The 26,589-nt window shown below is 49.0% G+C and overlaps 1 protein-coding gene across 3 annotated transcripts in view; it reads right to left on the reverse strand.

Annotated features, from left to right (window-relative positions):
* Positions 1-26,589, reverse strand: part of malt3 (MALT paracaspase 3) — a 178,608-nt gene that overhangs the window by 69,137 nt on the left and 82,882 nt on the right. For all 3 annotated transcript variants that reach the window (XM_072493082.1, XM_072493081.1, XM_072493083.1), the window contains 4 exons: positions 21,079-21,126; positions 19,999-20,052; positions 10,955-10,981; positions 5,058-5,261 (listed from right to left, as the gene is read on the reverse strand). In XM_072493082.1, the coding sequence (XP_072349183.1) occupies positions 5,058-5,261; positions 10,955-10,981; positions 19,999-20,052; positions 21,079-21,126 (333 nt within the window). The remainder of the gene's footprint in view (positions 1-5,057; positions 5,262-10,954; positions 10,982-19,998; positions 20,053-21,078; positions 21,127-26,589) is intronic.

The raw sequence follows: 26,589 nt of genomic DNA on the forward strand, positions 1-26,589 counted from the left end.
ATGTAAACGTAGGGGCTGTTTAGCACAGGGCTAAATCGCTGGCTTTGAAAGCAGACCAAGGCAGGCCAGCAGCACGGTTCGATTCCCGTAACAGCCTCCCCGAACAGGCGCCGGAATGTGGCGACGAGGGGCTTTTCACAGTAACTTCATTTGAAGCCTACTTGTGACAATAAGCGATTTTCATTTCATTTTTTCATTTCAAATACATAGGTTCAGGCACCGGGTGAAGCGTACGGAGTGTAGTACTGTTCACTAGAGAAGATGTGCAAAGAGATCAGTTCAGTCCATAAGAGGGTCATTCAGGAATCTGGTAGCACACGGCATTACCATCGCTGAATCCCCCACAATCAACATCCTGGGGGTTACCATTGATCAGAAACTGAACTGGACTAGCCACATTAATACTGTGGCTACCAGGGCAGGTCAAAGGCTAGGAATCGTACGGCGGGTAACTCCCCTCCTGACCCCCCCCCCCCCCCTCCCCCAAGCCTGTCCATCATCGACAAGGCACAATTCAGGAGTGTGATGGAATACTCTCCTCTTGCCTGGATGAGGGGGTCTCCCCGGGGTCGACAAATCTTGGGGAACGGCGCCTGGGGCTGGTTGTGACAGGCCTATCAGCCATAGTGCAGTGAGGGGTTGGAAAATCTGCGGACCCCCCCAGACTCTATGCCGAACATTGAATAGGAGTACAAAGGTATTGATGCATCTCCGAGAGGCATGTACTGTGTGAAGGGAAGTTGAATTGAAAATATCAGAAGAATTGTGAAGGTAAAGTCCCCATGGTCCTAGACGACAAGAGGCTGCTTTTCCCCTTTGAAGGGGGAAAGCTGACAGGTGCCGATTTAACCTGAGGGTCACCACACCTCAGGCAAGGGGGGGCAAGGTTGAGAAATCGGGACCTTCGTGAATGACCTCAGCCGGTGCGGGGAATCAAACCCCTCGCTCCGCATCACGAACCAGCCGCCCAGCCAGCTGAGCTAAAGCGAATGTTCTGGACAAAGTCTATTTTTGGACACACTAAGGAGTGGATGAGGTGAAAAGCGCAAAGGCGCTTCAAGTGAAGATAGATAAACAGCGAGGGAGAAAGTAACAGGTTGTGTTGCTGGAGTTCGATAACGAGGCTGGGAGAAAGTTCGTATAGAACGCCAACACCAGCCAACTGAGCTGGAAAGCCTGTTTCCATTTTGTATGAAACGCCTGTTTCCCGGCTGTACGTTCTGTACAATTCTATGTAAACCGGGCTTAGGCAGTTCACTGTCAAAACGAGACAAACAGCAGAGCAACCCACTGCGGTCAGCTTCCTGTCAACACCTCTTCACTGCCCTGTCTAAGAGTGGGATCTCTGCCTCTCCTGGTGATGTCTAGAAAAATATTCACGGCAACAAACAGAGCAAGAGGTGCACTCTCTCTCTCTCTGTCTGTCTGTCTCTCTCTCTGTCTCTTTCTCTCTCTCCGTTTCGTTCCCTCCCCACTACCAAACAAGGAGGTGAAACAGTGGCAAGCCAGAAATAGCACATACCCCACATCCTCAATACAGGCCATGTCCTGGTTCCTGCTGCCTTCCTCCTCTCCGTCACTTAACCGCTGCCAGAACTGACCCCAGGGGAAGCTGGGGGAGGGCAGACACTGCTCTCACAGCACCGTGGGCCCCACGCTCGTGTCACTGTACGGTTCAGAAAAACGACGCCTTTGTGAAGTGAGTTGACCCCTGGACAGTTTTTGCCGAGGATGTGCGAAATGGGCACAGGGCAACAATGGCCCCTGCCCATTGCGCCATCAATATTGATCCATAGACCAGGAGCGGAGGCTTTCCCGCAGCCTCTCAATTCACACAATACAGCGGTTCCACAACTCTCCGGAAAGGCAGCAGGAAGGAAACGGGGAAGGGGAGGGTGGGATGTGGTTCAGTAAATTCTCGAGAGCACAGTCCCAGCTGGGCCAGGCCTGCAGAAACCTGGCTGGGAGAGTACGGAACATCAAGGCCTGACACCGGGCCTGCCAGGCTCAATGGGGCGTCGGGGGCGATCCTGGGCTCGTCGCTGAATTCCCCGCGACAAAGCGAAGCAACATCAGAGGTGCCGATTGTAAAGACTTTAGTGACATTTGGCCAACGTTGGAATCAAGGACACAATGACAGCTTGTATTTATTTGGTGCCTTTAGTGAATGTGCTTCCCAGGAGCATTGGCAGCTCTCCCTGGTGTCCAGGCTGTGGGATCTGGACCTGGTCAAACTGGCTGCTGTACTTCCCACACTACTACAGTGACAACTGTATAAACGGTCCTCCTATTGGCTGGAAGGCGCTTTTGGGACATTCTGAGATTGTCTCGGGACGTTTTACGATACCAAGACTGCTCTACAAATACAATTTGTTGTTCTTTGAAAGGCACTATATAAATGCAACTTCTTCCTTCATCTTGTCAACATGCCATCTCTCAATCCATTCAAAACAATGGCCATTCTTCAAGTGGAAAGGGGTACGAGGGTAGGGGAGGAGTGGGCGAGGGTGCACAGATGCCGTTGCATCTCTCCTTTAAAGCCATACATTCTGCCCTTATTTAGAACGAGAGGCAGGCACCAAAGTTCTTAAGACGGCCTCACGGTTCCTGTGCCTCGGGGACAGCCTCCAGAGGGTTTATTCTCCGAGGCTTCGGGGGCTGGCGAACACCAAGTACGGACCATCGAATCGGGACTTTGACTCGGTGGCCCCTTTCCCCGAGCTGTGCCCGTCTCGACTGAGAATTAGCCCTGGGCGTGCTGTGCCAGCTTTGAGCCATGCTTCACCCCTGTTGGTACGGTGAACGCGCTTGGGTTAGAGGGCTGCCGACAAGCAGTTCAATAATTTCGCCACCAGGAGCTGGACACATACCTCACCAAGTATAGACATGTACCCAATGGAAAACGAGAGAAACAGATGGGGGGACTTTGGCTTGCAATGACTTTCCGAGACCTCTGTTGGTGGTGTCACAGTTTATAATTACAGGAGTGACGCATTAACATTGATCGATAGATTAGAAGTGCAGGCTATCCCACAGGATTTCAACTCATACTAACTACAATGTGAAAATGAACAGCCAATCTATTTTAATGATGGTTGAGGGATAAATATTTGCCAAGGGAGAACTCTTCTCCTGCTCTTGTTCAGGAGAGTGCCACGGGATTTTCCACATCCCCCAGGGAGGGGGAGATACATTTCCCCCTGAAGCAGTGCAGTACCCTCTCGGTAGTGTCTTAGAGAGTGTCCGTCAGTCCATACTTTGTGCTCACGTCCCTGCAGTGGGACCTAAACTCACAAGTTTCAGACTCAGGGGAGAGGCGTTACCAATGGAGCCACGGCTGGCACCAGGCTACCCTGCTCCCAGCGCATCCGGGAATATCTGTTGCCCAACACAGGATACATATTGCAGGGATTAGGTCTTGTAGTGCAGTGGGTTAAGCGTCCCTGCCTCTGAGCCGGAAGCTCTGGATTCGAATCCCACCCGGGACTTGATGGCCAAGGAACGTGTGTTCGTAATGCAGCCCAACAGGTTGAGTGTGTGAACCTGCAAAATCCTTCCAAACAAGCCAATGGCTGGCGGTAAGACTGGGAGAGACTCCTGGTCAGTGATGCTTGATGTGGAGTGGTGCCCCTCAAGCTAGAAGCCCCTGATGACAGACTAGCGACCTGTTCCGGGGATAACTAGCTATGGAAACGGATGAATGTCTACCTTAGTGCGCCACAAGGTGAGGGAATAGGATTGGACTGGAATACCAGGGAGTACCCCTGCCATGGATAATGCCCAATATTCCGATATACACCCGATTGTTGTGGAGTGGAAATCCACTCTTACATCGCTGTTAATTTTTAATTTCCCCTCTGCCTCCAATTCCGTCTGAACCTTTGAGGGGCATAGACAGAGTGGATAGTCAGAGGCTTTTCCCCAGGGCAGAGGGGTCAATTACTAGGGGGCATAGGTTTAAGGTGCGAGGGGCAAGGTTTAGAGTAGATGTACGAGACAAATCTTTTACACAGGGGGTAGTGGGTGCCTGGAACTCGCTGCCGGAGGAGGTGGTGGAAGCAGGGACGATAGTGACATTTAAGGGGCATCTTGACAAATACATGAATAGGATGGGAATAGAGGGATACGGACCCCGGAAGTGTAGAAGATTCTAGTTCAGTCGGGCAGCATGGTCGGCACGGGCTTGGCGGGCCGAAGGGCCTGTTCCTGTGCTGTACTTTTCTTTGTCTTTGTTTTTGTAACATTCCGCACCAACCGACAATCCAGGACTCAACCCTCAAACAGCTGCCAGGGTGATGTTAGCATGAGCCCTGTCCGGCGGCCATGTTGGGAGGTGAAAGATAGGCAGTTTGGGATAACGGAGCAAATGTGGGGTCAACTCTTGACCTGTCCAATAAGATGCAACGGTTCTGAGCAGCCTGGTTTGGACCAGTGCCGGAGAGAGGGATGGAAGTGGTGGCTGAGAAATGAATACTGCGGCAAGGAGGGTGGGAGGTGGGGGAAAGAGAACACCAATTCTCCCATAGGATTCGTAGCTTAGCAGAGTTCGTCAGGCTGAGAACATGCAAATGTAATTAAATAGATTGGCAGAATCTTTCTTAAAGCGTCTCGGCTGAAGAGAACACTCGTTTAACCATCAATTGAATTCATGGCTTTTGTTATATTATTAATTCATTCATCCGGAGACACACGCAAATATAGGGAGTAGTTCGCAGCAACCGTGTTAAAGACGTGACTCAAGAATCAGTGCATCTGCCCTGTAGCGCCTGATGTAGTGCCATAGAGTTTTACAACACAGAAAGAGGCCATTCGGCCCATTGAGCCTGCGCCGGCCATCAAGCACCCATCTATTCTAATCCCATTTCCCAGCACTTGTATGCTGCGGTGATCTAAATGCTTGGCAAGTCCCTTCCCAAGACTAGGTCAGACGGACCCCAAGCTCAAAACAATTCTCCCTCACTGTCCAGTGAGTAACTTTCGAAAACAGGTTTGCCTCATTGCCATGGGCTGTGTTCAGAATGGTGCGAGATTCCAATGTTAGCCTCAGGCCCACTCACCGTAGACGCCACGATCCAGCAGCTGGAGAAACTGCTCGACTGCACTCTGCATCTCCTCTTTGGTCAGGTCCAACAGGGAAACCACCCGGAAGTCAAGCTGGTGCAGCAGGCTGCACAGTTCCATCACATCCATCATGGTGGCCACCAGCTTGGGGTGATTCACGTAGTTCATGTTCCCAATCAGCAGCGCCACTTTGTCAGTCGCTGAAACGCAAAGCGGTACAGAGTTACTGTTCGATCGGTGCCAAAGGAGGAGGGGGCTCACTGTCCAAAATGTCCAAGGGGGCGGGGGCTACAGGATCGAGTGGTGGAGAAAGACCGGCACCTCACCCTCGAGTCAGGAGATTAACTCCCGCTCCACAACCCTGAACATTAGATTCAGGCTGTCAAAATGGAGCACAACGCTGAGGGAGGGTCGTGGCGTCAGGAAGTGCCGTCTGACGGATGAGGGGGAATATTGAGACCCCCGCCTTCTCTCTCAGGTTGATGTTAAAAAAAATCCCACAGTACCACTCAAAGATCAGCAAGGGTGTCCTGGCCAACATTCATCCCTCAACCAATGCCACAAACAGGTCAGCATTGCAGTCCGGTTCGTGGAATCTTGCTGTGCATGCATTGGCTGCCACATTTCCTACACTACACTGGTGACTACACTTCAAAAGTACTTAATATCGGTGTGGAGCATCCCGAGGTTGTGAAAGGCCCTATATAAATGCAAGTTTCTCTTTTTGGCTCAGTGTACTCACTTAAATAAGGGAGTGAGGGATTATTGCACAATGTTCAGAAGCATTCGCAACTCCTCAGACTCTGAAGCAGTCCATGTCCAAATGCAGCAAGACCTGGACAATATTCAGGCCTGGGTTGGCAAGTGGGAAATGACATTTGTGTCATACGAGTGCCAGGCAATGATCAACTCCAAGATAGACTCTAACCACCGCCCCTTGACATTCAATGGCATTACCATCGCTGAATCCCCCACTATCAACATCCTAGGTTACCATTGACCAGAAACTGAACTCAACTAGCCGCATAAATATTGTGGCCACCAGAGCAAGTCAAAGGCTGGGAATCCTGCGGTGAGTAACTCACCTTCTCACCCCCAAAGCCTGTCCACCATCGGCAAGGCACAAGTCAGGATTGTGATGGAATACTCTCCACTTGCCTGGATGAGTGCAGCTCCAACAACACTCAAGAAACTCGACACCATCCGGGACAAAGCGGCCCCGCTTGATTGCTCCTCCTTCCTCAAACCCTCCACCACTGATGAACAGTAGCAACCATGTACACCATCTACAAGGTGCACTGCAGGAACACACCAAAGTTTCTTAGCACCTTCCAACTCCACGATCGTTATCATCTAGAAGAAGGGCAGCAGATATCTGGGAACCCCATCACCTGGAGGTTCCCCTCCAAGTCACTCAAGCCACCACCCCCCCCCCAAAACCTGGAAATATTTCACCGTTCCTTCACTGTCACTGGGTCAAACTCCTGGAACTCCCTCCCGAATGTTGTGTTGGGTGCTCTGGATCCGTGGAACACATACAGGTCACCAACACATGAAATAGTGCAACACTATTTTATTGAATCATTAACTGTATAACATACTCTGACTGTGGGTTAACACGATACTAGCTTTAACTAAAGACCTTTGCCTTGTCCCAACCAGTCGATGCACTCAGCACATGGTGAATATCTGTGCTGCAGGCTGTGAGCTCTGTGCTCCTAGCTAGCTGCAACTCGAATGAGTGGGAACTCTGTCTTTATAGTGCGTGTGCTCTCACTGGTGATTGGCTGCGGTGTTGTGTATGTTGATTGGTCCCACTGTGTGTCCATCAGTGTGTGTCTGCACCATGATATACCGGTGTATATTATGACACCGAACAGCACTGTGGGCATACCTACACCTCAGGGACTGCAAGAAGGCAGCTCACCACCACCGTCCCAGGAGCAACTAGGGATGGGAAATAAATGCCGGTCTAGGCAGCGCGCCAGCACCCCTTAAATTAGCTTAACAAAAAAAATTCTTGTTCTTCCTCGCGCTTGGCGGGTTGGGCAGTCAGATACCCAGGGACATGACGGAGCTCGAGATGAATTGGAGATCCCCTCAGGTTTTAGGTAGCTGGGCAGGAAAGCCCATTTGCACGTGTCACCCCTCCCCCCCCCCTTTAGCAGTAGGTTGATGTTTAGACGGTGGCGCCTTCTGACTGACCTTCTTTGACTTTTAGTACATGATTTATGGTTTATCGTCAAAGTCACAGGGCCTGACAAAGCGTTTACTGCTCTGCTATCCGAAAGACTAGGTCAATACGGAGGACTCTGCATCAACTCGGTGACCTAATTAGAGCAATGTGAACTCCTATCTGATCAAGCTCAATACCACATTACCAGGCATTGTCTGTGCAAAGTCTCACTTTGATTGGGAGATAGCAGGAACGTACCAAATGGTTTTTTTTTGATATTCAGTGAGAGTGGAATGGCTGAGTAAAGCTGGAAATTGTAACGCCTACTTTACAGCAATGATTATACATCAAATGTACTAATTGGCTGTAAATCACTGAGGCATTTGGACATGGGAGCTTGTGAATTCCAGTCAGTATTGACATACCCTGAAAACCCCCTGGAAATGCTTCTTTGAGCACAGCAAGCTCCCATTAAAAAAAGCAATGTGACAATGATCAGATAATAGAACATACAGTGCAGAAGGAGGCCATTCGGCCTATCGAGTCTGCACCGACCCACTTAAGCCCTCACTTCCACCCTATCCCCCTAATCCAATAACCCCTCCTAACCTTTTTGGAAACTAAGGGTAATTTAGCACGGCCAATCCACCTAACCTGCACGTCTTTGGAATGTGGGAGGAAACCGGAGCACCCGGAGGAAACCCACGCATCCTATTTTCAGTAAAATTGAAAAATATTGGCCAAGGCACTGGGAAATCCCTGTTCCTCTTTGAAGTGACGGATTGGAATTTTCCCTGAGGGGGCAGACAAGGTCTCGATTTAACGTCCACACCCCCACCCTGCAGTGCAGAGCTCTCTCGGTACAATAATAGAGCCTTAGCCAAGGTTTAGTGCCGCAGTCTCCGGAATGGTGCCCAAACTCCCAACTTGCCATCTCAGGGGTGTTGGACAGACACCTCGCACTCGCCTCTCATCCTCAGGGTCTTCCGAAAATAATGTTGATTCAGTCAAGGAGTAGGACTGTTGGAGAAAGTCCCCAAACTACCGTAGTCTAACCCCAATGCTACTCACTATCGAACGGTGGATTAAAAAAGCAGAGGATTACTCAAACAGAGAACGGCTGCAGAATTCCGAGGTGCAGAAGAATCTAGGTGTTCTCGTCTTGAGTCATAAGCAGATACAGAATGTAACCAAGAAGGCTTGTGGAATAATATTCTTTATTATGAGAGGAACTGAATATAAAGTAAAGCTATTATGCTTCAGTAATACAGAGCATTGACCATGAGACGTAGAAGCAGAAATAGACCATTCAGCGAGTTCGTGACTGATCTGATATAACCCTCAACTCCACTTTCACTCCTATCCCTATAACCCTTCATTCCCTGACTGATTAAAGATCTATCTCTGCCTTGAACATACTTAACGACCCAGCCTCTACAGCTCTCTGCAAGAAAGAATTCCACCGATTCACTCCCCTCTGAGAGAGGAAATTCCTCCTCATTTCTGTCTTAAATGGGCGACCTCTTACTCTGAGATTCTGCCCTCTGGTCCCAGACTCTCCCACAAGGGGAAACAACATCTCAGCATCGACCCTGTCAAACCCCCAGAGAATCCGATATGTCTCAATAAGGTCGTCTCTCATTCTTCTAAACTCCCGTGAGCACAGACCCGACCTACTCAACCTCTCCTCATAAGAAAATCCCTCCATACTCGGGATCAACCGAGTGAACCTTCTCTGGACTGCCTCCAACGCCAGAATATCTTTCCTTAGCTACGGGAACAAAACTGTTCACAGTATTCCAGGTGTGGCCTAACACCTACCTGTATAGTGTCCTGGTGAGACCGTATCTCAAACACTGTGTGCAGTTTTGATCTCCTTATTTAAGAAAATGCACTGAGGGGGAGGGGTCCAGAGGAAATTTACTCAATTGATACTGGAATGAGGAAAGTTTGGACAGACTGAGGTGGTGTCCACTGGCGTTTAGAAGAGTGAGGGGGTGACTTAATTGAAGTATACAAGATCCTAAACGGTCTTGACAAGCAGGACGTGGCGTGGATGTTTCCTCTTGTGGGCGAGTCGAGTACTAAAGGGAAAATTTGAAAATTAGGGGTCGCCCTTGGAGGACAGAGATGAGGAGAAGGTTTCTTTCTCGAGAGGGTTGTGTGACTTTGGCTCACGCTGCCTCAGAAGGCGGTGGAGGCAGGGGTCACGGAATGGGCCAAGTGTGCAGGTTTTCCTCTGGTGATTCCATCAATCTCCTGTTAGCGGGGAGAGGAACTGTGCCACGAGAAGCTGGGTTCTTACCGTTACGTGGACACAGGTTGTAGAACGTACCTCAATGTCGGAAAACGTTCGAACACCAACGTTCTGAACAACCACAGAATCTTACTCAAACAGAGCCACAATCTCTTCCTGTGAAACACCTGGGACTCGGGTCGCCAACTTTCAAATGTGTTCCTGGAGGTTTCATCACACGAACCCCCCCCCCCCCCCCCCACCCCCGCCGAGCTATTAGTCGGCCAACACAACCATCGGGCGACCTTCGTCCTTCCCACGCCAACTGGGGAGCAAAGAGACTCATTCCTCAATTGGACAATGCTCGTCTGTCAGACAGACAGCTTTTCCCCTCCCCCCCCCACACATTTTCAACATTTTCATCTCCACCAAATAAAATGAAAGTCAAGAAAAACATTCAACGCCATTGGATCTTAGAATAGAATCCCTACAGGTGCAGAAGGAGGTCATTCGGCCCATCGCATCTGCGCCGACCCTCTTGCCTAGGCCTCATCCCCATAACCCCACTGAACCTGCACCTCTTTGGGCTGTAGGAGGAAACCGGAGCATCCGGAAGAAACCTACACAAACTCCACACAGACAGTCACCCAATCCGGGAATCGAATCCTGGCCCCTGGCGCTGTGAGGCAGCAGTGCTAACCACTGTGCCACCGTGTCCCGGTGATTTTTCTCCAGGGTTGCCCTGGAGATTGATCTTCAATTCCTGGGGACACCAGGCCAACCCTGGAGGGTTGGCATGCCTAGCTGTGGCTAGTCGACAGTCTGTCCTCAATGCCAAGAGTTCCGCGTGAAAACCCTGTCCACGGCAACAGGAGGGGGATTCGATGAACGGGATTTTTAATTGCTGAAAAGAGACACATGTTGTGGAAGTTTTCCGCCTTGCACTCATCAGGGCACGAATACAAAATTTCAAAATATAACAATTTATACTACAGGAGAAAAGAGTGCTGATTGATAGGCAAGTCGACTCTGATTGGCTCCAGTGTTGCCATGGAGAAAGCCATGGGGAGCTGTATGTTCCCCAAGTTCCAGCAACATGCCTCTCTCTTCAACAATATTCAAGTTCTGCACTGCCAAACCTTTCTTGTCAGCTTCTTGCAAATTGTAAACACCTTAAATCAGACAAATAGCTTTCCCCGTTAATGGGGAAAAACAGCACGAGATGAATGGAGGAGAATGAGGCTCTTAGGGACCGTAAACACCAACAAAGGCCGTTTCTCTGGTGTAAGTACCCAGTAACAGGTAAGCCTAGATAGTTTGTGAAAAAAACATTAGAACGGTTGTGACATAATTTCTTTTTCTACTTTAATGTTTGTTACTGATGGGACTGATGGGAAATGTCAAGTCCTTTGGGTGTTTTATGTCACTCATTGTAAAACCCAAAAGTCACCTGCAAATAACTAAAACTAGTGTTAACATACCACATAATCCAACTTCCTGAGGCGTGTCTGAAAGAGAAAGGGGGAGAACATGTTAGAGCGAGTGAAAGATCATGTCCGTGTCCTTGTTATTAAGACAGAGGGAACATTGTGGGCAGATTAAGGAGGGCCGTTTCTCGCCATAATTGATTGTCACCGACTTTCATGAACAGTGTTGGCACCCCGATGAGACTGTGGGCATTTGTGAGGTTACCACAGCAATGCAGCCAATCTTGGCAGCATTCCTACCACTAATTGGTTGTCCTTACTCAAGTCTTTACCTAACGGATCACCAACTTGCACAATTGGGGGATCAGTTAAAGAAACAATGCGCTATGTGAGTGATTGAACCCCAGTTCACCCCTGTTCAGAAGCAATGGAAGCTTTAAAACTTGTTGGTCATTTCCGGCTCTGCTCGCCCCGCCTCCATTTTGCCTGGGGCTTCATGAGGCCAGACTCTGTGCCCTCCTGAAGCCGGTGGGAGCAGAGTCAAAGCATGCTATTCGGCTCCCACTATAACAACAACCACTTATAATGATGTGGCCCCGTTCAGGTAATGAAACACGCTTCAGAGGAGCGGTATCATAGAATCATAGAATTTACAGTGCTAAAGGAGGCCATTCGGCCCATTAGGTCTGCACCTGCCCTTGGAAAGGGCACCCTTATTAAGCCCACAGCTCCACCCTATCCCCATAACCCAGTAACCCCACCTAACCTTTTTGGACACTAAGGGCAATTTATCATGGCCAATCCACCTAACCTGCACATCTTTGGACTGTGGGAGGAAACCGGAGCACCCGGAGGAAACCCACGCACACACGGGGAGGATGTGCATACTCTGCACAGACAGTGACCCAAGCCGGGAATCGAACCTGGGACCCTGGAGCTGTGAAGCAGGGATGCTAACCATTGTGCTACCGTGGCGCCCACGCTGTGCTACTGGGCCGCCCACCATATAAACAAACTGCCACCGAGCCACATAAGGGGTATTTAGGTCAGGTGACCAAATGCTAGGTCGAAGGGGTAGGTTTTAAGAAGGTCTTAACAAAGGAGGAGAGAAGCAGAGAGGTGTAGGGAGAGATTTCCAGAGCTTAGCGCCTTGGCAGCTGATGGGAAGACCACTGACAGTCGAACAATGATGATTGGGGGACGCAAGAGGCCAGAATTAGAGGAGCATAGATACTTGGTGGATCGTAGGGTTGGAGGGGATTGTAGAGATAGAGAGGAGCCATGGATTTGAAAACAAAGATCTGGGGCAGGATTCTCCGTCCCGCTCTGGGGTGCGGCGTGCCCCTGGCATTCTCCATCTCGCCAGCCAGCCAATGAGGTTTCCCATTGTGGGCAGCCCCACTGTGGTAGTCACCACTGATTGTATAATATTTGTAACGATGATTATTAGAGGTAATACGGTAAGGTACTACAGGTACGGAGGTAAATCCCTGCCTGCTGGCTCCGCCCAGTAGGTGGAGTATAAATGTGTGCGCACACCCGAGCTGCTTCCATTCTGGTAGCAGCTGCAGGAGGCCACACATCTCTGCTTAATAAAGCCTCGATTACTCTCCACTCTCGTCTCGTCGTAATTGATAGTGCATCACCCATGCCGACAGGAACCCCCTGGGCTGCCAGCGCAATGGAGAATCCCGGCAGCGGAGAACCAAGCTCAAGATCTTTAAAAACACGATGTTGCTTGACTGGGTCACAGGTGTAGGTCAGAGATCACCGGGGAGGTCGGGGAACGAGTTAAAAACCCGGACACAGATGACCTCAAGGTTACGGAGGGGAGAATAGGGAGTAGCAGCCAGGAATGCGTTGGAATGGTCACATCTAGAGATAACATTTCCGGGAGAGAGAGAGGGAGCTGGAGTGCAGCTTGGGAATCAGGTAGGTGCTTAAGTGTTTAATTCTTACCTCTATTTAAGTTGGGCGGTTGCTAAACCCGAGACACTACACTTGTTGTGTCTCCTACCCTTCCACTCCTCTCACCTCAGGGGGTGACTGAATATCAGGTAAGCTCTCTCTTTTCTTTTTCTTTTATCCGCAAGTTAGGGGCTGGTTTAGCACACTGGGCTAAATCGCTGGCTTTGAAAGCAGACCGAGGCAAGCCAGCAGCACGGTTCAATTCCCGTACCAGCCTCCCCGAACAGGCGCCGGAATGTGGTGACTAGGGGCTTTTCACCGTAACTTCATTGAAGCCTACTTGTGACAATAAGCGATTTTCATTTCAAGTTATAGCTTCAGGTTTTCGGCGGGAGCAGTGGCCAGGGGTTTGTCTGGAAGGCAAGTAGCTGGGAGAAATTTAACTCTTCGTGGGTTGGTAAGTATTGTGATTTGTAAGTAAAATCCTTCTTCCTTTCACTTATTCATTATTTGATATTATATTTGTAATCAGTTAAGGTAAAGTGTAAAAATGGCAGGAGATCCCAGACCCGTGTTATGCTCCTCGTGCTCAATGTGGGAGTTCAGGGACGCGGCCGATGCCCCTGACTCCTTCATGTGCGGGAAGTGTGTCCAGCTGCAGCTCCTGTTAGACCGCATGACGGCTCTGGAGCTGCGGATGGACTCACTTTGGAGCATCCGCAATGCTGAGGAGGTCGTGGACAGCACATTCAGTGAGTTGGTCACACCGCAGATTAGGATTGGTGAGGGAGACAGGGAATGGGTGACCATAAGGCAGAGAAAAAGCAGGAAGGCAGTGCAGGTGTCCCCTGCGGCCATCTCCCTCCAAAACAGGTATACCGTTTTGGATACTGTTGGGGGAGATGACTCACCAGGGGAAGGCAGTAGTAGCCAGGCTCATGGCACCACGGCTGGCTCTGCTGCACAGAAGGGCGGGAAAAAGACTGGCAGGGCTATCGTCATAGGAGATTCAATCGTAAGGGGAGTAGACAGGCGTTTCTGTGGTTGAAAACGAGACTCCTGAATGGTATGTTGCCTCCCGCGTGCACAGGTCAGGGATGTCTCAGATCGGCTGCAGGACATACTGAAGGGGGAGGGTGAACAGCCAGTTGTCGTGGTGCATATAGGCACCAACGATATAGGTAAAAAACGGGATGAGGTCCTATAATCAGAATTTAGGGTGTTAGGAGACAAGTTAAAACGTAGGACCTCAAAGGTAGTAATCTCAGGATTGCTACCAGTGCCACGAGACAGTCAGAGTAGAAATTCAAGAATAGTCAGAATGAATACGTGGCTTGAGAGATGGTGCAGGAGGGAGGGGGTTCTGATTTTTGGGACATTGGAACCGGTTCTGGGGGCGGTGGGACCATTACAAATCGGATGGTCTACACCTGGGCAGAACTGGAACCAATGTCCTAGGGGGTGCTTTTGCTAACACTGTTGGGGAGGTTTTAAACTAATGTGGCAGGGGGATGGGAACCAGATTAGGAAGTTAGAGGTCAGTAAAGAGGCAGCAACTAAAGCCAGTAAGGGACTAGATAATAAACTCAATGTGACTAAGGGGAAGAGTAGACAGGGAAGAGATGATGAACGCAAAGGGACAGGTGGTCTGAGGTGCATTTGTTTCAATGCGAGAAGTGTAGCAGGTAAGGCAGATGAACTTAGGGCTTGGATTAGTACCTGGGAATATGATGTTATTGGTATTACGGAGACTGGGTTGAGGGAAGGGCAAGACTGGCAACTAAATATCCCATGGTATAGCTGCTTCAGGAGGGATAGAGAGGGAGGAAAAAGGGGTGGAGGAGTTGCATTACTGGTCAGAGATGATATCACAGCTGTGATTAAGGAGGGCACAATGGAGGATTCGAGCACTGAGGCAATATGGGTAGAGCTAAGAAATAGGAAGGGTGCACTAACATTGTTGGGACTTTACTGCAGGCCTCCCAAAAGCGAGCGTGAAGTAGAGGTACAAATATGTAGACAGATTATAGAAAACTGTTGGAGCAATAGGGTGGTCGTGATGGGAGATTTTAACTTCCCCAACATTGAATGGGACTCATGTAGTGTTGGAGGCGTAGATGGAGCAGAATTTGTAAGGAGCATCCAGGAGAGTTTTTTAAGAGCAGTATGTAAATAGTCCAACTCGGGAATGGGCTATACTGGACCTGGTATTGGGGAATGATCCCGGCCAGGTGGTTGAAGTTTCAGTCGGTGATTACTTTGGGAATAGTGATCACAATTCCGTAAGTTTTAGAATACTCATCGACAAAGACGAGAGTGGTCCTAAAGGAAGAGTGCTAAATTGGGGAAAGGCCAAGTATAACAAAATTCGGCAGGAGCTAGGGAATGTGGATTGGGAGCAGCTGTTTAAGGGTAAATCCACATTTGAAATGTGGGAGTCTTTTAAGGAAAGGTTGATTAGAGTGTAGGACAGACATGTCCCTGTGAAAATGAGGGATAGAAATGGCAAGATTAGGGAACCTTGGATGACGGGTGGAATTGTGAGACTAGCTAAGATGAAAAAGGAAGCATACATAAGATCTAGGCGACTTAAATCTGATGAAGCTTTGGAGGAATATCGGGAAAGTAGGACAAATCTCAAACGCGCAATAAAGAGGGCTAAAAGGGGTCATGAAATATCTTTGGCCAACAGGGTTAAGGAAAATCCCAAAGCCTTTTATTCGTATATAAGGAGCAAGAGGGTAACTAGAGAAAGGATTGGCGCACTCAAAGACAAAAGAGGGAATTTATGCGTGGAGTCAGAGGAAATGGGTGAGATTCTTAATGATTACTTTGCATCGGTATTCACCAAGGAGAGGGACATGACGGATGTTGAGGCTAAGGGTGGATGTTTAAATACTCTAGGTCAAGTCAGCATAAGGAAGGGGGAAGTTTTGGATATTCTAAAAGGCATTAAGGTGGACAAGTCCCCAGGTCCGGATGGGATCTATCCCAGGTTACTGAGGGAAGCGAGGGAAGAAATAGCTGGGGCCTTAACAGATATCTTTGCAGCATCCTTGAGCACGGGTGAGATCCCGGAGGACTGGAGAATTGCTAATGTTGTCCCTTTGTTTAAGAAGGGTAGCAGGGATAATCCAGAGAATTATAGACCTGTGAGCTTGATGTCAGTGGTAGGCAAACTGTTAGAGAAGATACTGAGGGATAGGATCTATTCATATTTGGAAGAAAATAGACTTATTAGTGATAGGCAGCATGGTTTTGTGCAGGGAAGGTCATGTCTTACAAACCTAATCGAATTTTTGAGGCAGTGACAACGTTAATTGATGAGGGAAGGGCTGTAGATGTCATATACATGGACTTCAGTAAGGCGTTTGATAAAGTTTCCCATGGCAGGTTGATGGAAAAAGTGAAGTCGTATGGGGTTCAGGGTGTACTAGCTAGATGGATAAAGAACTGGCTGGGCAACAGGAGACAGAGAGTAGTGGTGGAAGGGAGTGTCTCAAAATGGAGAAAGGTGACTAGTGGTGTTCCACAGGGTTCCGTGCTCGGACCTCTGTTGTTTGTGATGTACATAAATGATCTGGACGAAGGTATAGGTGGTCTGATTAGCAAGTTTGCAGATGATACTAAGATTGGTGGAGTTGCAGATAGTGAGGAGGACTGTCTGAGAATACAGCAAAATATAAATAGATTGGAGAGTTAGACAGATAAATGGCAGATGGAGTTCAATTCAGGCAAATGCGAGGTGATGCATTTTGGAAGATCTAATTCAAGAGCGGACTATACGGTCAATGGAAGAGTCCTGGGGAAAATTGATGTACAGAGAGATGTGGGAGTTCAGGTCCATTATACCCTGAAGGTGGCAACGCAGGTCGATAGAGTGGTCAAGAAGGCATACAGCATGCTTGCCTTCATCGGACGGGGTATTGAGTACAAGAGTCGGCAGGTCATGTTACAGTTGTATCGGACTTTGGTTAGGCCACATTTGGAATACTGCGTGCAGTTCTGGTCGCCACATTACCAGAAGGATGTGGATGCTTTAGAGAGGGTGCAGAGGAGGTTCACCAGGATGTTGCCTGGTATGGAGGGTGCTAGCCATGATAAAGGTTGAGTAGATTAGGATTGTTTTCGTTGGAAAGACGGCGGCTGAGGGGAGACCTAATTGAGGTCTACAAAATTATGAGAGGTATGGACAGGGTGGATAGCAACAAGCTTTTTCCAAGAGTGGGGGTGTCAATTACAAGGGGTCACGATTTCAAGGTGAGAGGGGGAAAGTTTCAGGGAGATGTGCGTGGAAAGTTTTTTATGCAGAGGGTGGTGGGTGCCTGAAACGCTTTGCCAGCGGAGGTGGTAGAGGCGGGCGCAATAGCATCATTTAAGATGCATCTAGACAGATATATGAACGGGCGGGGAACAGAGGGAAGTAGATCCTTGGAAAATAGGCGACAGGTTTAGATAAAGGATCTGGATCGGCGCAGGCTGGGAGGGCCGAAGGGCCTGTTCCTGTGCTGTAATTTTCATTGTTCTTTGTTCTAACAGAGGCACGACAGTAGTTTACGTATAATTGAACAAAGTGTGCACTGTGCGTGCTCCACTCTGTGCTGAGCTCTTTAAAACAATCACTGCTGCCTACGGACAAAACAACCTGGGATACGTCCTACATTATTCTTTTTATTGGGGCCAGAGAGAGCAGCAGGACACCTGCTGGAGCGCAAACCCGAATCCAGGCTTCGGTCAGCCTACCTGGGCCCTTCCCTGACAGAAGATTGCCTCTCACCCACGCTCGCCCCCCCTCAATGTCTAGGCTGCTGGCCTGCAAAACATGGGAGGGGCTGATTTCCTACGTCCTAGAGCTGAAGAGATTCGCTCAGTCACCCATAGCTGACGAGTGGAAGATAAATGAGGCTCTGGTCTATGAATCGATTCATTACATTGATTCCTGGGGAAGACGGCTGTCCTCTGAGAAGCAATTGAGTAGAGTGGGCCGATATTCTTTCTGGTTTAGAGAAAGGAGGCGATCTCAATTAAATGTGCAATATTTTTTAGAGGGATTAACAGGGAAGCTGTTGAGAAGCTATTTCCCTGTAGAGAGTTCAGAACTAAAGGTTCACAATCCCAGGATAAGTGGTCAACCATTTAAAATCCCTACAGTGCAGAAGGAGGCCATTCGGCCCATTAAGTCTGCACCGACCCTCTGAAAGAGCACCCCACCTCGGGTCAGACCCCCACCCTATCCCCATAGCCCAGTAACACCACCTAACCTTTTTGGACACTAAGGGACAATTTAGCATGGCCAACCCACCTAACCCGCACATAGATTATCATTATCATAGATTATCATAGAATTTACAGTGCAGAAGGAGGCCATTCGGCCCATCGAGTCTGCACCGGCTCTTGGAAAGAGCACCCTACCCAAGGTCAACACCGCCACCCTATCCCCATAACCCCACCCAACACTAAGGGCAATTTTGGACACTAAGGGCAATTCATCATGGCCAGTCCACCTAACCTGCACATCTTTGGACTGTGGGAGGAAACCGGAGCACCCGGAGGAAACCCACGCACACACGGGGAGGATGTGCAGACTCCGCACAGACAGTGACCCAAGCCGGAATCGAACCTGAGACCCTGGAGCTGTGAAGCAATTGTGCTATCCACAAGGCTACCGTGCTGCCCTGTTTTTGGACAGTGGGAGGAAACCGGAGCACCCGGAGGAGACGCACACGGACACGGGGAGAACGTGCAGACTCCGCACAGACAGTCACCTGAGGCTGGAATTGAACCCGTGTCCCTGGCGCTGTGAGGCAGCAGTGCTAACCACATTGCAGGGTTGAGGAGAGGTCAAATTTATTCACTCGCAGGATTGTGAGACTACGCGGGAGGCCTGGGGATACTCAGTTAGATCCATAGAAACACAGACTCCCTACACTGCAGAAGGAGGCCATTCAGCCCATGGAGTCTGCACTGACTCTCTGAAGGAGCAGCCTACCTCGGCCCACTCCCCCACCCTATCCCCGTAACCCCACCTAACCGGCACATCCCTGAACACTAAGGGGAAATTCTACCATTGCCAATCCACATAACTTGCCCATCTTTGGGAGGACGCCTGAGCACCCAGTTAATGATGACCAATGGGTTTTTGACTCAATCAGGCGATACGGGAAAGGACGGAGTGTAAAAGAGGTAGAAATTCAGCCACTATCTTATCGAATGGCAGTGCATGCTCGAGAACTCACTCCTGCTCCTGTTTGTCACGTTTTTATCCCCTGATTGGGAAGGAGGCAGGACTCCGAGTCAGTGCATCGCAGGATATAATTGCATAGCAAACTCTTTCCCAGAGTCAAACGCAACCAAATGCGAGGAATACCTCTGAACAAAAAGATTCACAACAGATCGGTGGAGGTTTGAACAAAGAACAAAGAAAATGACAGCACAGGAACAGGCCCTTCGGCCCTCCCAGCCTGCGCCGATCCAGATCCTTTATCTAAACCTGTCGCCTATTTTCCAAGGATCTACTTCCCTCTGTTCCCCGCCCGTTCATATATCTTTCTAGATGCATCTTAAATGATGCTATCGTGCCCGCCTCTACCACCTCCGCTGGCAAAGCGTTCCAGGCACCCACCACCCTCTGCGTAAAAAACTTTCCACGCACATCTCCCTTAAACTTTCCCCCTCTCACCTTGAAATCGTGACCCCTTGTAATTGACGCCTCTTGGAAAAAGTTTGGGCATGCGTTCGAGGAGGGAAAGTTTAAAGCTTCCTGGCCATAGTTTTAAACACAAAAACCCGGTCAGTCAGGTATGGACATCGCCCTTTCCACATTCTGGTTCTGGTCAGACTATTTCCCTGTCAGTAACATGTGGATCAACCACAAGCCAAAAGTGTATTTTCCCCATGGCGGAAGAGGCTATTAGCCAAGGGGTTTGGACAGGGGAGGCTGTGGTTTGCAGTTCAGAGGTTGGCACGATCCTCAACAGCAGAAACAGGTTTACCAAAGGGAAGACCGTCCCTGGCTTCACAGAGGCACAGAACATTACAGCACAAAAAGAGCCCTTTGGCTCATTGCGTCGGCCATCAAGCACTTATCTAGTCTAATCCCAGTTGCCCAGCACTTGGTCCGCACCCTTGCTCGCTGCGGTGTTCGACACTCACACACAAATTCACATTATTCCAAGCATTCTCAGCTCTACCTGCTTTCCGGCAGACTGTCGGGGACTTGGCTGTAACCTTCCTCTGTCCAGAGCCTGGAAATGAATTACAGCTGATTATCTCACATGTCAAACCCGACTCCAGGAACATCCAGAGAAACCAACATTGCTCCCGTCAGCATTGAGAAGTGATTTAATTGAAGCACCTTAGTTAATTTTAAGTTTTTATTCAGTTTGGATAGTGGGTCGGAATGATGTCCTCTGGTGGGAGAGTCCAGAACAAGGTGAAAATTAGACACAGGCCAGTCAGGGGTAATAACAGGAAGCACATCAAATCTCACGTAAATCCGGAACCCTCTTTCTCCAAAATGATGCAGAGGTTGCTGAGTAACTGAAAATGTCAAGATTGACATTGATGGATCTTAAGGGTTATGGAACCAAGATGGCCGACTGAATTTTCAGATGCAGATCAGCCATGATCAAACTGAAAGGAGGAACAGACTAGAGGGGCTGCATGGCCTCCTTGTGTTCCTTTTCACAGTTAGATCCAATTCCAGCCTAGGTTGCAGGGATAATAGACTCCTCGCTCTCTGCTAATTGCAAGAATCAGGTGAGAAGTGAGCTTGGGAGTTCTCAACATCATTCCTTGAGCTCCCGGAATGACTCAATCAGGCGATACGGAACAAAAGTACGATTAACCCAATAGAAAATACAAAGGACCCCCAAGTTTGACAATGGGATGGATTGGGCAGTGTAATAACCCCTACGAAGCCCACGGGGATACCCTGACTGATCTCCCCATGGGACTGGGGGAATATGAGCTTCCCCGCTAGTGGGCAGAGGCTGGGGCCCATAAGAACATAGTATAAAGGCCGGCCCTGACGGGGATTGGCATGTTGGTTGCCCAATGGGACTTATCCGGCGTATTTACTACCATAGGCAAATTTCTTGTGGCCATGAAGAAATCATGGTTCACCCTATTCCGCTTCCTGGGTCTTCAGACGCAGCAGACTCACTCGGCCAGATTCACACCCTCGTTTTAGATGTAAATGCCGGGCAGGCTTTAACACTTTCTTTCATCAATGTTTGACTGGAAATGTACAAAGAGAAATTGGCTCTTACCTGAGATTCTGAGGGACGGCAATGATATGGCTATCGGAATGTTTTCAACTGTAAGAGAGAAACAGATGAGATTTAATTTAAAACATTGGAAGCAACTCACGAACATGCCTGGGGCTGGAGCATCAGAAAGCGCATTTGTCGAAGTCAGAACTAATCAGGCTATATGAATGTAGGTTTAGTTATGGGGCATACACATTCAGGACTAAGCAACCCCGTTTGATTGGGACCCCATCTACCACCTTCAACATTCACTTCCTCCACCAGCAACGCACAGTGTCAGCCGTGTGTACCATCTACAAGATGCACTGCAGCAACTCACCGAGGCTCCTCAGGCAGCACCTTCCAAACCCACGACCGCTGCCATGTAGAGGACAAGGGCAGCAGGCGCCTGGGAACCCCGCCCCCTGGAGGTGCCCCTCCAACTTACGGGCCATTCCCACTTGGGCGTTTATCGCCTTTTCTGCATTTTCACTGGGTGGAAACTAACAGCACCGCGGGCGCACCCTCACCACACAAACGGCAAATGGTTCAAGCTGGTAGCCCACCACAACATTCCCAAGGCCAACTAGGAATGGGCAACAAATGAGTGTGATGCCCACACGCAAAGACAGAATAAAAAGTGTCCACTGGTTAAGACCAGTGTCAAAAAAGCACAAATGAATTTCATACCTTATAGATCTCGTGCAAATCAGAACCTTTACACAAAACATTTCTTCTTTGATTTGTGGTGAATGTTACAATAATCCAGAGGTATGGAACATTTCTTAAGAGTTCTAGTGGCTGGCGTCAGCCAGCATTAATCTCGGAACCAGACACAGCATGATTTTCTGCAACAGTAAAGCCCAATTTCTCAGCTCAGCACCTTTAAGTCCGTTATTAGGCGGCTCAGATAACCTCAAAAGCCTGCTGCGGGTTGCTGTCGCAAACTTAAGTTAATAGAACCCGTCTGACATTTTCATAAACCTCACACCGGAAATAGTTTGATCCTCTCTAACTTTCACTGGCAGCCTGGTGATAATTAGCATCGAACGTCCGTCGTACCAGTGTGAGAAAGAGAGAGAGATGCCAATCCCATTGCCATAAGACCATAAGACATAGGAGCAGAATTAGGCCACTCGGCCCATCGAGTCTGCTCCGCCATTCAATCATGGCTGATATTTTCTCATCCCCATTCTCCTGCCTTCTCCCCATAACCCCTGATCCCCTTATTGATCAAGAACCTATCTATCTCTGTCTTTTAAAAACACTCAGTGATTTGGCCTCCACAGCCTTCTGCGGCAAAGAGTTCCACAGATTCACCACCCTCTGGCTGAAGAAATTCCTCCTCATCTCTGTTTTAAAGGATCGTCCCTTTAGTCTGAGATTGTGTCCTCTGCTTCTAGTTTTCCCTACAAGTGGAAACATCCTCTCCACGTCCACTCTATCCAGGCCTCGCCATATCCTGTAAGTTTCAATAAGATTCCCCCTCATCCTTCAAAACTCCAACGAGTACAGACCCAGAGTCCTCAACCGTCCCTCATACGGCAAGCTCTTCATTCCAAGGATCATTCCTCTGGATCCTTTCCAAGGCCAGCACATCATTCCTTAGATACGGGGCCCAAACTGCTCACAATACTCCAAATCGGGTCTGACCAGAGCCTCGTACAGCCTCAGGAGTACATCCCGGGTCTTGTATTCTAGCCCTCTCGACATGAATGCTAACATTGCATTTCCCTTCCTCCTGAACCTGCACGTTAACCTTAAGAGAATCTTGAGCAAGGACTCCCAAGTGGCAGCCAATTTGCGCACAGCACTCTGACATGCAACAACGATAACGGCCAAATGGTCCGTCTTATCTTAACGGGGTCTGAAGGTCAGGAGATTGCAAAGATTGTGACTCTGCAAAGGAATAACGGCAGCATCGCGCTGCTGAGCACCATGGGAAAACCATGTGGCCCTAGTTGCATGCCCTGACCGGTCACCTCTACCCAGAATCTCAGCAAGGTGTCAGAACTGGAAGGTCCACAATTGACGCGGTCGTCCCAGTCCGGCAGTCACGAGAGAAATGCCGTCAACACAGAGGACGTTATATATTGTCTTCATCGATGTCACTAAGATATTCACCCATATGAGTGAAGGCAGTCTATTAAAGGTGAAGAGAAATCATTGTCCTCCAAAACTGTCCAACGAGATCGTCCCTTTCCGTGACAACACAATGGGTACGGTTAACTATGACGGGGCAACATCAGACACCTTTGAGACTGGCAGTGATGCCAAATAAGGCTTAGTTCTGGCACCAATACTCTTTGGCGTATTTTTCTCTATATTCCAGTCATGTGCTTTCTGGTCATCTACAGAGAGTGTCCACTCACCACACACCAGAACGTTCGGAAAGCTGTTCAGCTTTGCCCGCCTGAGATCTAACACATACATCCATCACGTTCTTGTCAGAGGGTTCCTCTATGCTGATGACGCTGCATTAACATTCCAAAACTTAACACCATCAACCGTACTGACTCCCTCACCCCTGTAAAGTGTTCGGTTTGACCATCAGCGGCAGAAAGATAAAGGCCGTGGCCCAAGATGTTGCCGTACCATCAACTGTCAGCATTGACAATGTGACGCTGGAGGTTGGTGACAGGTTCGCATACTTGTGCTCCACAATCACCAGCAATCTATCACTTTCTGCTGAAATGTACACGCATACGCCACAAAAGCTGCAGCTGTTACGTCCAATCTAAGGAAGAGAGCCGGGGGCACAACTGTAACCTGACTGAGAACGCCAAACTGTATCCTCGGCACATCCTCGGCAGTGGCCAGGCAGTAGAAAAGGCTGAACAGTTTCCACCTTTGCTGCCTCCGACATATCCTCGGAATCTCTTAGTAGGACAATGTCACCAACTCAAAGGTCCTGGACATGCTAATTCTATCAGGACGCACCCATTGCTAAGCCAACGGCATATCCTCTCTGACAGGGCCACATTCATTGGATGAACGATAGCGGTATACCCCAAGATCTTTTTTGCTGTAAACTGGCCACTGGGTCTGGGTGTCCATACCACTGCCGGACATTGACACTGACAACTAGGGGACAGTCGCTGATGGCTGTGGAGGATGACCGCTTGGAAGGACATTAGAAGAGGCGAGGAGAAATGAAAAGCTCAACTGCCACAGGGAAAACAGAGGCCGGCGAATCATCCTCCTCAGCCCACCATCTTCCTCTGCTGGAAGTGTGACAGGGGCAGCCAGGTCAGAGTGGGAGCTCCTGAGTCACACCGAGCGATCCTCAACATAGAGCTGACCATAACGGCGTAAACCGTTGCCTTACGAGACCGAAGGCTACCAATGATTGAGGGTTAAATATTGGCCATGACTCTGGGGAAGACTGTCATACTCTTAATCCAAAAGAGTGCCAAGGGAGGTTTTAAATTTACCTCAAGGAGGACAGATTGGGCTTCGCTATACCCCAAAAGGTGGCACCGGCACAGCAGCACTCCCTCTAACGGTCTCCCTCCCTTTTTATTCAAACACATGTTCAGAAGGATGTTGTAGGTTACAGAGGGACATAGATAAGCTGGGCTGAGAGGTGGCAAATGGAGTTTAATGTAGAGAAGTGTGAAGTGATTCACTTTGGAAGGAATAACAGGAATGCGGAATATTTGGCTAATGGAAAAGTTCTTGAAAGTGTGGATGAGCAGAGGGATCTAGGTGTCCATGTACATAGATCCCTGAAAGTTGCCACCCAGGTTGATAGGGTTGTGAAGAAGGCCTATGGAGTGTTGGCCTTTATTGGTAGAGGGATTGAGTTCCGGAGTCGGGAGGTCATGTTGCAGCTGTACAAAACTCTGGTACGGCCGCATTTGGAGTATTGCGTACAGTTCTGGTCACCGCATTATAGGAAGGACGTGGAGGCTTTGGAGCGGGTGCAGCGGAGATTTACCAGGATGTTGCCTGGTATGGAGGGAAAATCTTATGAGGAAAGGCTGATGGACTTGAGGTTATTTTTGTTAGAGAGAAGAAGGTTAAGAGGAGACTTAATAGAGGCATACAAGATAATCAGGGGGTTAGATAGGGTGGACAGTGAGAGCCTTCTCCCGCGGATGGAAATGGCGAGCACGAGGGGACATAGCCTTAAACTGAGGGGTAATAGATATAGGACAGAGGTCAGAGGTAGGTTCTTTACGCAAAGAGTGGTGAGGCCGTGGAATGCCCTACCTGCAACAGTAGTGAACTCACCAACATTGAGGGCATTTAAAAGTTTATTGGATAAGCATATGGATGATAATGGCATAGTGTAGGTTAGATGGCTTTTGTTTTTTGACTTCCCATGTCGGTGCAACATCGTGGGCCGAAGGGCCTGTACTGCGCTGTATCGTTCTATGTTCTAAATGTGTGTGTTAAAATGGCTTGGTGTAGAAGCCAGCATTGCGCTGAAACCCTGCAGACCTGGGCTCTATTCACCCTGGACCTGCGACGTGAGGGACCTTCTGACTGTAACTGGACTCAATTCAGTTTCTGGGCTCCGTGTCCGGATTGAAAAAAAAATGCTCCCCTCTCTCCTCGATGAACCCTCCATTTTATAGACATTAATGTGGATGGCATTCAATGCCGATGATAGAATAATGATTATTCTATTGAATGGGAGTAGGGATATAAAAATAAGGCATCATAGAAATCAATCCAGTTACCAATCGCCACTGCAATAACATCTTTCGAATAGTCCTCGCTTTCAACTTGATACCAACGCAACATTTTTTTTGTTCCAACCTCTAATACAAGGATCGAGGGAAAATTAGTCAGAAGTGAGTCACTGCAAGTACGTTGCTGGAGTTTGGCTAAGGGAGAGTTATCTAGGCACGGTCCGATGTTACTCGGGAAACGCATTGCGACGGAATTCCATATTATTGATACTTAGAATCAGTGTCACAAAGCAGAGGTATCCCGGATCTCGAACCGGCATGATGTTCCAGGATATTTGATGCATTTCTGGGGGACTTAAGCAAGTGCATTTGGAGAAAGGGACACAGAAAGGAATGTGTTGACAAGGTTAGAAGAGGAAGAATGACAGAAGGTTGGCGTGGAACACAAACGGCAGTTGAATGGCGGGTTTAAGATACCCTGGGCTAGTGCCCGGCAATTCCAGCCCCTCAGGCCCGGGACACAACGCAAGTGAATTAACCAACAATTCTGAGAAAAATACCTGAAATCTTTGGCTCTTGGCTGCCCAATAATTACAGTCACCAGGTTTGTAAATTCAAACACAATTATTGTTTACTTACAACAAGAACTATAATGAATAATGCAGCAAATCCAACCGGTTAACTAATATCTAATTCCTAATTCCCCACTTTAACTTGCCCCCCACCCTCTACACACACACAAGACAGACAAACACAGAGGGAATGAAAGGAGTATAAATCATAAGTAAAAGGAAACATACACCGTGGGATTCTCCGTCGGCGGGATCCTCCACTTCGCCGGCAGCGCACCCACGCCTGCGGGCTTCCCGACGGCGTGGGTGGCCACAATAGG

The sequence above is a fragment of the Scyliorhinus torazame genome, chromosome 30, assembly GCF_047496885.1.
Source record: "Scyliorhinus torazame isolate Kashiwa2021f chromosome 30, sScyTor2.1, whole genome shotgun sequence".
Lineage (NCBI taxonomy): Eukaryota > Metazoa > Chordata > Chondrichthyes > Carcharhiniformes > Scyliorhinidae > Scyliorhinus > Scyliorhinus torazame.